This window comes from Podarcis vaucheri (genome assembly GCF_965113315.1).
Source record: "Podarcis vaucheri genome assembly, chromosome: 15".
Classification (NCBI taxonomy): Eukaryota; Metazoa; Chordata; class Lepidosauria; order Squamata; family Lacertidae; genus Podarcis; species Podarcis vaucheri.
The window spans coordinates 9,133,793-9,146,213 of record NC_138753.1 but is presented as its reverse complement, the minus strand read 5'-3'; the positions used below and the strand labels follow the sequence as shown (position 1 = coordinate 9,146,213).

At 40.7% G+C, this 12,421-nt stretch overlaps 1 protein-coding gene across 2 annotated transcripts in view; it reads right to left on the bottom strand.

The window, feature by feature from the left end:
- The window catches only part of NLK (nemo like kinase), a 96,271-nt gene that overhangs the window by 32,724 nt on the left and 51,126 nt on the right, over positions 1–12,421 (bottom strand). For both annotated transcript variants that reach the window (XM_082201250.1, XM_082201249.1), the window contains exons 2-3: positions 8,222–8,351; positions 4,768–4,823 (exon numbers count right to left, since the gene is read on the bottom strand). In XM_082201250.1, the coding sequence (XP_082057376.1) occupies positions 4,768–4,823; positions 8,222–8,351 (186 nt within the window). The remainder of the gene's footprint in view (positions 1–4,767; positions 4,824–8,221; positions 8,352–12,421) is intronic.

Here is a 12,421-nt window from a genome sequence, read left to right as displayed (position 1 = left end):
GGCTGGGCTGGAGGCTGATCTAAAGCAAATCATGCTCCATTGGGTTGAAGCTGGTTGTTCATCATATTTGTTTCCTCCTCCCAGGCCCCATAGATTAGAAACTCGCCCCAAAACCTTTGATTTTCATCATGAGTTAAGTGCAACAGAACAACACTTCCATCACCTCAAACCAACATCTCAAATGGGAGTCAAGCTAGGATGTGATTATAAGCAATGATTCATAGTGGAGGAGGGTAAAACACCCCTAAGAACGCCATCTTTTCAGAAATATTTTCCACTGTCCATTGTGGGAAAGAACATATCTCTGTACAACAGAGTTTGCATTTTCTACTCAGAGGTCCTTATCTAAAGCTGCACTGGGCAGATCACAGAGGATTCAGGGAAGGTGATCCTTTCTAACATTCTGTAGGGCCCCAGCCATCTGCCTCTATCTAGTGGTAAAAGCAGCCAACCAACAGCAAAATGAGCAGACCTTGCCTTTCTCCAACAAGGGATACCTCAAGCATGCAATGCTGCATCACACTGAGGAACAGGATAACTTTTGTATGTGCCAAAAGCATTAAGTATAGCATTGGGTGGGTTTGCCTATATTATCTAGGACTTGTGCCTTTTCAACTTTCTTCTCTAATGCAGTGTACGTTGCTCGCAAGCACAGATTATCTCTCTTTCAGTACACCATAAGGTCACCGCTGGAAAAATCCCTGACACCTAGTCTCCAAGCACCAGCACTGCATCTCCATTTTACCCAGTTTTTATAGGGTTGGTTCCTATTTCTTTTGGTGCCAAAGTATTCAAATATCTGATTTTGGCTCCTAGGAATTTGAATATATTTTTAGTCCTTTATAAGGGTTACCCACTCCCACTTAGAGGGATTTAGCAATTAGTTTTCAAGGAAATATTAAAAGAGTTATGGCTTTCCACCACTACAATCGGTATGCCTCAGTAGTAAGTTTTAGGTCTAAATGAAAAGAAAAGTTTCACAAGAGCCTGCTTTGTAGTATACGTTTGACCTGCAGCAAATCATTTGATCAGCCCCATTCAAACACCTTCTGGCCATTTAACGCAGCCCGCCTGCCTTCTTCACACTTGATCTTAGCCAAAAGGCCGAGAAGCCTCGCACGGCATACTCTCAATAGTGATGTGAACAGTTCCAATATTCAGGAACGTCTGGATGTTTCTTCGCTATCTTGTTTACTGCCACAGTTGTCATCTTATACAAGCTTTTCATCTCCTTCCAAGAAGGGCTTATACAAGCAACATGTGTGTTATTATTCTGTATTTTAAGAAGCAATTTGAGCAATGAGGTTTGCTTCCCCACCCATGCCTTTCCCAGTGTTAAGTCTTAAGAGTAAGAGATAAAAGATGACAGAACCAGTAAAGATAAAACTAGTAAATTACTATCAGCTATACAGTGGTGCCCCGCAAGACGAATGCCTCGCAAGACGGAAAACTCGCTAGACGAAAGGGTTTTGCGGTTTTTGAGCTGCTTTGCAAGACGAATTTCCCTATGGGCTTGCTTCGCAAGACGGAAACGTCTTGCAAGTTTGTTTCCTTTTTCTTAACACCGTTAATACAGTTGCGACTTGACTTCGAGGAGCAACTCATAGAACGCGGTGTGGTAGCCTTTTTTGAGGTTTTTAAAGACTTTGGTGATTTTTGAAGCTTTTCCAAAACTTCTTTTGCAGCCATTTGGTAAGTTAAGCTTTTAAAACTTTTTTTGGGGGGGTTGGATTTTGGGTTGGGGTGTTTGGAATTCAAGGACTTGGTGTTGGGAAGGGGTTTGCAAGAATCTGGAAGCTTGTGTGTGTTTTTTCTGCATTTTTATGATTTTCTGTGACCATTGGGCCACTCTGCTGTTTTTTTAAAAAAAAAATCTGGATTTGAATTTCTGTGTGCTGGGTGGCTGGGGAAACAGTTGGGGAGGGGTTTGCAAGAATCTGGAAGCTTGTGGTTTTTCCCCTGCATTTTTATGATTTTCTGTGACCATTGGGCCACTCTGCTGTTTTTTTAAAAAAATTCTGGGTTTGAATTTTGAAATGCTCTTTACAGTATGTGTGACTTTAAAGAGCACTTAATAAACTCTTCTTGTACCAAATTTTGCTTTGTTTGGACTTTTTTTGACCATAGGAACGCATTAATTGATTTTCAATGCATTCCTATGGGAAACCGTGCTTCGCAAGACGAAAAATTCGCTAGACGAAGAAATTCATGGAACGAATTAATTTCGTCTTGCGAGGCACCACTGTAAATCACCCAAGCCATTTCTGAGCTCTCTTTATTACTCTAGTAAAGGAAAAACCCTTGCTCTGAAGAGGTATTGGCTTTAGAAGCGTGTGAATGTCAACAAGTCTGGTCAGAATTGGAGCTGTGGCACTTGTATTGTGTGCAGGATTCACTTGTGGTACCATATTTTTCTGTGTATAAGGTGCTCCCATGTATAAGACGGCCCCTATTTTTTTGGGACTGCAACAAAAAAAATTTGGGGGGGGGAATTGACCAAAGTTGTTGAGCTTCTTTGGGCGGGGGGGGGGGGGGAGTCAATCGCTCTACAGCCAGATGGGCGGGGTATAAATAATAAATTATTATTATTATTATTATTATTATTATTATTATTATTATTATTATTATTATTATTACAGCATGCCGACCAGCTGCAAATACACGCATCACCCACCTGCCCACTTGACAAATCCACAGGCGATTGCACGCATGCCTTGCCACTGCCGTAAATCAATTGCCCAATTGCCGCAGCAAATCGTCGGCAGGCCTTGCAGCAGCAACCAATCACACGAACAATCACTGCTGCCAATCTTCTGCTGGCTGTTGCCACCAATCACCCGTTTCCCCTCTGCTATCCATGTATAAGAAGACCCACAATTTTTGCCTATTATTTCTAAGGAAAAAATGTTGTCTTAAACATGGAAAAATACGGTTATTGATTATTCTTACAGTCTCAAGCCACCATTAAACCCTCCAAACTATGTGGCACTTTGTCATCAACCTGGCATTCTTAACAGTTCAAAGATTTGTAAAATCTACCCAGAAATGAATGCTTGGGGGGGGGGGAGAGCACAAATTATATCCAACACTGCTCTGTCTGTCTACTTTGTGTCTTTTACTCACCCAAATAAGACCTGGCAAAGCCTTTTCCAAACGTTTTGCAGCAATTATCTTTTCATCTGCTCTAATGTTATAAGTTAACTCTAAATATAGTAATAGATTAGCCGGATGAGTCTAGGCAGACTGCTGCCATTAAGATCTTTAGCACTGTAAGCTGGTAAACTTCCTAAGAGGAACAAAAACAATTCTTATTTAAATCACTGTCCTTGGCTAGGTGGATACCATCTCCATCCTCTTTGAACTGACAAAAGGAATATTAGCAAATTCACTTTCTGAACAATGCAAGTATATAAGAAACAGGGGGTGAGGTCCTTAGAAATATATCATTTCTACATGCACAGCATATCCACAAATGCAAATACAGAAAAAGTTATTGAAGCCAACAAGAAGCAAGGATCATAATTTGTTAATTACATGTCCTCTCGGCCCATATACATTATCTGTTATAAGGCCAAGTTCTTAGACACCTGGGAGATTTTAATTTGAGGAGCTGAGGATCAAGTATGAGCATTTAGCCCCTCTACACTGGAAGATCCACAAGCCTGTTTTTATTGTACCATTTTGAACCTAAAACTTCATATATAAGGCTTAGCGCCAAACTAAATGTGATTACTAAACGAGACCTAATCAAGAATCTCCTGTAGGTTAAAAACCCACATTGATTAGCAGGGGTAGGTGACAGCTGTGTTAGCATGTAAGCATGTGTGAGTGGCAGAATATGAATCTGATCAGTATCTTGGCATCAAAGGTGATGCCACCAAGCAATTTTGTTGCTTAACCACACACACACCCCAACACCACCAAAGGTGGAAGGATAAACGGTTTATCTTCAGCTGCTATTGAGTTTTTAGAAGACAGCAAGAGATCCTGATCACAGACTTCTTGTGTCATACGTAGTTGAGCCTTTAAAGCAGTGAACAAAAGCCAATTCTTGGCAATGATCTTAACCAGAAGCATCTTATGAACCCAAGATAACCTGCTGCCGAAAACATCTAAAATATAGCCAGAGTACCGACAGTACTGGGTCACTGCCCAAGTAACGTATCATAGACTGCAAAGCCAGGTAACTACAGACTTATGCTCTGTTATACAATATGAACTAAATACCACCCCTTTATTCCATACAGTATTGAAAATCAGAATACTCTTTGGTCATAAGCAAGCATTAAAAGGGTAAAGAAAAAGGAATCTACACTTTGACCGTAACACTTTAAAACCAATGATGATGTAACTAACTCCACTCTGCATGTGCTTCAAGGCACAGTCACATGTTTCAAAACTATTATGTCAGCAACAATGCATTACAAAATCATTTATCTGCAGCCGTTTTGGGGGAACTCTCCTATACATTTTCAGTAGATAAGGGGGGAGTGGTGCACTCTAAACCCTTACCGATGGGACTAGAATTTATTCATTCATGTTATCTAAAGATGACCACAAATACTTACACTCACACCCGCTTCCCTAACTCCGCCTCTGATAAGCAACCACTTGCCATATGGGCTATGACAGCTGGCTTACCTACCACCTTTCATGAGGCCAGAAAGCTCAAAGATTAAGAAATTCAAAAGCAGCAGGCATTTTTATAGGCTGGAGTCAAATCAACACCTACCTCATTTAAGACTGTTTATTTAGTGTTTAGGATACATTTCTTCAAAGTAGTCAATGTGTGGTGGCTGGAGTATGTCGAGAGCAGAGAGCACCTACAAAACAAGGGGGAAGCTGATTTGGTTATGTGAAATACACCAGAAATCCTCACTTTAGAGAAGCAACTGTGAAATCAAAGACAAGGCTTTCTTTTCAACTCACAACTACGCTGCCTCCACCTTTATTTGAGGGGAGAAATGCAAAGTTGAGAGGTCTTCACAAAGAAAAAGGGCACTACTGATGTCTGATCAAAGAAAAAATTGCAGAACTGACGTTTCCAGAAAATGATGGTCCTTGTACTGCTATGTATGTCATAATCCTTTATGTCAGCTTTATTCAGATTTTCTGAACCCACAGACTATATGCACAATATCTTTGCTCATAACTTCTTAGGCAAGGTCTTCTCCAAAGTCTGCAACTTTATTACACTTAAGTATTTGCAACTTAACTTCCTCCTCTTTGCAACAAATTTACTTCATTTTATTTCAGAGTTTTCATATCCCACCTATCCTCCAAATGAGAACAAGGTACAGTGGTGCCTCGCAAGACGAAATTAATTCGTTCCGCGAGTTTTTTCGTCTAGCGGATTTTTCGTCTTGCGAAGCACGGTGTCGGAAAAGTTTTGGAAAAGCTTCAAAAATCACCAAAAACCTCAAAAAAGGCTACCACACCGCGTTCTATGAGTTGCTCCTCAAAGTCAAGTCGCAACTGTATTAACGGTGTTAAGAAAAAGGAAACAAACTTGCAAGACGTTTTCGTCTTGCGAAGCAAGGCCATAGGGAAATTCGTCTTGCGAAGCAGCTCAAAACCCGCAAAACCCTTTCGTCTAGCGAGTTTTTCGTCTTGCGAGGCATTCGTCTTGCGGGGCACCACTGTAGCTTCCTGGGGACACGGGAAAGGGCCTTCTTGGAGTCTCCTCCAAAATTCTCCCTGCCTAGAAAAACTAGATGGGCTCCCTCCTGGTCCTTCTGCTGGCAGGTGAAGATCTTGTTCCCAACAGGATTTTGGGAACTGACTGCTTTTAATAAACACCATGCTGGTTTTATTGTAATTATTTGTATGTTTTAACATATTATATATATGTATATAGTTTTAATTCTAGTAATGTTTGATTTTTTATGATTGGTTTTTCTATGTTTTTAGCAATTGTTGGTTTTATCTGTTTTTATCTGTAAGCTGCCTTGAGTCCCATCAGAGGAAAAAAGGGTATAAACAAGAACAACAACAACAAGCAATGTACATGGTAATGAAAAATATATAATATATAATAAAACCATAAATCCATTACAACTCCAATCAGCATCAAAATCATCAGGTTTCAAAGACCTGGATAAATATTTTGACCTGTCATCTAAATGCCTCTAATGTGGAGGATTGTCATCTCTCAATCAGGAGGAAGTGCCTTAAATTGGGTGCCACCACCAAAAATGCCCCATCTTTTATGACTGTCCTGCCCACCACACTAGCTGGCGGGACACAAGCAGGGACTTTCAGACAGATCTTAGGGCTTGGAATACCAGGTACGAGAGAAGGTGTCCTGCCAAGTATTTAGGTCCCAGGCCATCTAGGATTTTACAGACTGACGTCAACCCCTTGTGTTGGGCCTGGTAGCTTACCAGCTGTCAGTGCAGTGCCTTCAGAGATATGACCCTGTCGGGCTGCACCCACTAACTAGCAGGCAGCAGAATCTTGCAGCAGCTGGTTTCGTGGGAAGTGCCACATGGAATGCACTGTAATATGTGCATTCTATGGAAAGTTATCAGAGCATAGATGGTTGATACTGGTCTGGGAATGGCTGCAGCTGGCGAACAAACTGTAGATGGGCACAGGTGCTCCTCACCATTGTGGTAGCTTGGCCTCCAGTGGCAGCTTGGACTACAAACCTGCTCTTTCCAGAGAGTGCTATTCCACCTGAACTGAATACAGCAGGTATTCTGGTGAGTTTTGTTGGTCCTTATAGTAAGGCATTTGAATACCGTTTGGGGTTACCAGATTATTTCTGATTATGCTCCCTCCATTTGAAAAGACTAATGTGGCGATGCCTACTTTTGGGAATGACTGAATGCAAGCATTCTTTGCACAGATTAAAATATCACAAAGCTAGGAGATTTCAGGAAGAATGCTGAAGGTTTGCAAAGCCCTTGGAGTAAGGAATAATGGCCTGCCAGACCTTCACTCCCTATTTCTTCTCCACCATGATTAACCAGTTTGTCAACAAAAAAAATGTTTTCCGTTTAGGTGGTAATCCTAGTCAGTCTAGGTCATGATTGATGTGGTGACAGCAAGCTCTTGATCTCAGCTAGTGTGTGTTGAGGGTGCATGTTGCCAAGGAGTGGCTCCACATGTGTCAACTGTGATTCACAGAGCACCAGAACTGCATCTGCACCAGCTCTTACATCTGGCAATCTCACTCGACACAAATGAAGTGTACAAGTTCTCCATGGCAATTGCACAGATATAAGAGGCTGCTTTTCACTAATGGGTAGTGCATTTTGTGAAAGCTTGTAGGAGAGAAAACTTCTGTTTGGTTATGCTCTGCATTATTAATGTAAACAATCACACTATACCAATCTCCTCCCATCCTTGCCTATAAGTGGCGGTTGATGATACAATAAAATTGGAATATGTGCAGAGCTTTACAAGCTAAGGTTTGCAGGAAATGCAGCTTGCCCCTCCCCACCCCCAAAATAAGGCATCTCCATGTTAATGGTGTTTTTATTTCTATAGGTTCCTATGATTTCTATTACACCAAAAGTCTGGAATGTATTGCTGAAGTCTCTGGTCCCCCTTTTTGTCTCTTGATTTAATGTATCTAACCTGTTTTCTGTAGTGACTTTGTTCATGCTTGATTTTGCATTTAACAAATAAACAAGAAGGTAAAAAGTTGTACACACAGTCCCTACTGGTTAAAAAGTTAACAAAAATATCTCCACTGGAAACATAATTAGGCACCTTGTTCAGAAAAAGCTTAAATTAATGATTTCAGAGTCATTACCGAGACACTAATATTGGCTTTACTCCTCTCCTAAAGGTGGGAGAGAAGAGACTGGGTGTAATATGCCATTTGCACACTTCGCTGGGGGCATTTCCTACTTGCCATAAATGAGGAAGCCAGTCAAGTCTAATTCAACTGCTTTTAGCCTGATAGCGAAGGCGTGACTATAGTCCATAAAAAAAACCTGCCTCACTGGGGCAGAGGAAGGAGGGTGCGGGTCGCCCCGGGTGTCACCACTGAGGGGGGTGACAAAATACCGGGTGACACTCACTGCGGGGCCTGCAGCACGCCTGAGCCACGTGTCTCTCCTGGGAGAGATGCAGTGGCTTGGGCGCACACAAGCTCCACAGTGCCCAAACAGTCCACCCAGGCACCTGAGCCACTTCCTCTGCCACTGTGCCTCATTGGTATCTGAATTTTGTATTGAAGTTCATGCAAAGCAAGCTGCAGGCCACTTACATTGTCATGCTTAAAAAAACACAACATCTTCAATTCACGGAAGACCCTTTTGCAAGAGACCAGATTTTGGAAGACGTTGGGCATCTTTTTGAGTGCAACTCTCTTTCCATCTCGCGGATCTGTTACTGACCTGAAGAAGAGGAGAAGAAGATTAAGCATATAATCTGACTTTAAACAAACAAGTTCTTTCATTCCACCCCAAGAATACCTATGCTAAAAAAAAATAATCAAGATGAATCTGGATGCTCAAAGCAGAAAATCAAGAGAGGCATGTAGAATTCTTAAACAAGTCTCGCTGCATTTTATTCTGTATACAAAGTGAATTCAATCCACGCTTCAGGCAACTCTGCATGTTACTCAGCAATGAGATTACTATGCATTCAAGTCCTCATGTCTTCCATCAGTAAAACTATTCACCTCAACTGTACACTACTATTTAATGTCTGGTCAATAAATGGCAGTATCTGATTACTTACATTTTCTTCTCTTTAATTACTCTATTAGTTCTAGGACACCTTTCCCATTACAAGACTTTTCAATATTAAATTGCCACAGTACATTGCTTTTCAACATTGCCTGCTAACAAGATTAATTTTGTATGGAACTATTGAAAAAAGTTGCTCCCTTGGCATCAAATTAAACCATAGTGCATATCTTCTGGTGGAGTGTTCTACATGCAGTTTCTGGTCTACATTGTGAGGGAGGGCCAGGGGAAGACACTGAATCCCTTGTCTTCCTTGATATTTCATGGCAGCTAATGTCCCCCCCATGCAAAACATAGTAAAATCCTACCTATCTGCAATGGTTACAAAATATTTCAGGAAGAGGATAGGCACTAATATATGGCTTGCTGCTTCCAAGAACTATATGAAATGGCCCAAGACAAGAAAGCCACTCAACTCCTAATTCAGGCTAACTATGCTGGAACAGAAGAAGCTGCTTTACACCAAGTCTATCTAGCTCAGTCCAGTGTGATACTTTTCTGCAGGAAAAAAAATCTATTTTGTAAGTTCATTATTAACAATGAACAACATCAACTTCAAATACAGTGTTAGACAAGATCCTAAATTACACCACTCTCTAAGGCAGGTTTCCCAAACTTGGGCCTTCGGCTGTTTTTGGACTATAACTCACATCATCTCTACCTAGGAGGACCAGTGGGAATTGTAGTCCAAATATAGCTTGAGACCCCAGTTTTTGGTAAAACCTGCTCTAGGGCATCAGAAAATTTTCCAACAAAGGCTGAAAATTTTCCAAAATGACTACCTTAATTTGCACAGGAAAATTTCCCAGAAAACCCACACCCCTAAGCCTGGGTACTGTCCACAGTGATTGGCAGCAGTTCTCCAGGGTTTCTGGTAAGAGCAGGGGTCAGCAAACGTTTTCAGCAGGAGGCCGCTCCACTGTCCCTCAGACCTTGTGGGGGGCTGGACTATATTTTGAACAAATTCCTATGCCCCACAAATAACCCAGAGATGCATTTTAATTAAAAGCACACATTCTACTCATGTAAAAACACCGGGCAGGCCCTACAAACAACCCAGAGATGCATTTTAAATAAAAGGACACATTCTACTCATGTAAAAACACTCTTGATTCCCGGACCATCCGCGGGCTGGATTGAGAAGGCGATTGGGCCAGATATGGCCTCCGTGCCTTAGTTTGCCTACCCATGGGTAAGAGTCTGGAGAGGCAGAGGATAGAACCTGGGATTTCCTGCCAGCAAAGCATGCGCTTTATAAATATTGAGAAAAACAGCAGTTTGCTCATATGTGTACCAAAGATGAGACACACACAAATGTCAGCAAGTGCCACATTTTATACTCAGGTTCCCCCTTGATAACCAAATCCGCATGTGAATATATTTGCATATGAAAACTGATTCAGAAGCATGCCTTTTCATCCAGGTATCTAGAAGCTAATGCTTAACACATTTGAAATATTTTTCTCTCCAAAACTTTGAGGGCTAGCTTCCCCAAAAGTTTTTTGTAATACTTCTCCACCAACGTACAGATGTAGATTAGCAATTTGTGTGCAGCAAGTGCCATACTCAAAGTTATGAAAAACTCCAAGCTCTACAAAAAATAGTTATGTACTGAGGAAAGAAGACATCTGACTACTTAAACTGGGATAATTTCAACATGTGAGAATTAGTGTCTGTACTTTCTAAATAGCAGTTCCATGTTTAAACAGTAACTTAACACACTTTCCCCCCAAAATGCTTTAATGTTGGGGTTATCTTACATAAATGAAGTTATTTCTTTAAAACAATCAAGCACAAAATCACTCTTCTTTTAATTTTTGAACAGACACAAAACCTGGTCCCCAAATATAGGGCTGTAGTTTGTTAATATTGTAAAGTTAACACAAAATCACAAAGCAACATTTCTTTTAATTATTCATTCTAAGACCAACCATGCTTGTAGCTGGAGCAATATAACCTAATGAATGTGAATGGCAGTGCAGTAATTTCATGCCATGTTGAGCTTGTTCTCTCTTAACTCGGGGAAGCAGCTGCTTTGGTTCAGCACAAATAGTACCAGAAAACAGATAAGTGCTGAAGCCTGTTACACAGGAATGCTTTTATTTTCTTTGTTGCTGAAAAGGCTTGCTGTGCTGAGCTCTTCGGCCAGTTATCTCCATCTGTATGAGCTAATGAGTTACAGGCGGTAAAGATAACAGCCAGTTCTGACAGCACCTTTCACTGCCTCATTTTTGAAAGAGGTCATTCTAACAAGTCTAAACAGGGCAGTTTCTTTAAAAGTTAAAGAGTTCTACAACATAAATGTGACTATTAGACTGCTAATAATACCAGACTGTGCATCTTATGGGGGAGGGGGGACAGAGAGAAGAAAATGACTGACTTTTTAGAGCACAGAAAATTAATTTGAGCAGCACTCAAGGGGCAAAAAAGTAACATGACTCCTGAAAGGCTAATTGGTTTGCAGTGGCATGAGCTTTTGTAGGCAACAGGCTGAATCATCAGATGCTCATATATCTGCCATGACACACTGAAGCCTACGGAAGCTCAGGCTACATGACTATACAGCATCATCAATTGGCCTTTACAGAATAACATAAGCAAAAGGTCAGACTCAGGCCCCTGTACAGAAGACTCTACAATATGAATTTCGACAGAGAAGAGGAAAGATAACAGAAGTAGTGGGACAAAGGCACTGGGGAAGTATACGTGCCAATTTCAAACCAAAACATTCCTGGGGAAAGGTGGTTTTGAGGTTTTTAACTATACATTTCAGAATACTAGTCATGATGTTCTGTAGCAGCAAGAAAGCCAAGGGCTGCAACACATTAAGTTAAATCCTGATCACAATCCCACCTTCTGAGACGGGTAAAACTGTGGGAAAAATAGGGATGATGAGATGGGAATAACCTATTTATTTATGAAAAATATTATGAAGAGCAATTTTTGCAATCATATCACACCTTTCCCTTTGTTCTCTTCAGAGTTCCCTCTGCTCTCCCTCCTACATTTCAACACCATATGTATTAAACATTTTAACTACAGTGTTTAACCATACACAGTAAAATTAGGACATAGTATCAAAAGATTAATCTTCTTAGTATAAGCTCTTCATCATGATGTGAATATAAAAATGTTACAAAAGAAACTTGCTGCGCCATAAACATGCAGGTGTGAAGAGGCATACAACAAAAAGGAATAAGGAACAGCGTCCACAAAGAGATCACACTCACATTGACCTACATAAGAAAGGCTAAAGCAGTGAGAGAGACAGGGAGAATGTTCATCTAGTTGCTGCAAAACACATTAGTTGAAAACTAAAGAAGGAGGAGTTCACAACAGACCATAAGGCATGCAGATTCTTAGACTTAAGCAATGTGCCTGAACCGGCTTCCTATTTAGAGTTCTAGGATGTTTCAAAGCTTGCTTTACGCAGATGCAGACACATACCATATTTACGCAAATCTAATGCGCTATTGAATCTAATGCACACCTTGATTTTCAAAAGGTTGAAACCAAAATAGTATTTGCTGGCGAATATAAATGCGCCATAAAATCTAATGCACACCCTAATTTTTGTAATGTAATTTGGCCAAAAAAGTTTGCATTACCTTCAAGTAAATACGGTATGTGTGACTACATGGAAGCCATAAATAACTATTTGTTCATTGTATGCCAAACTGGTTACTGAGACTATATTTAACCGAACAGAAAGCATG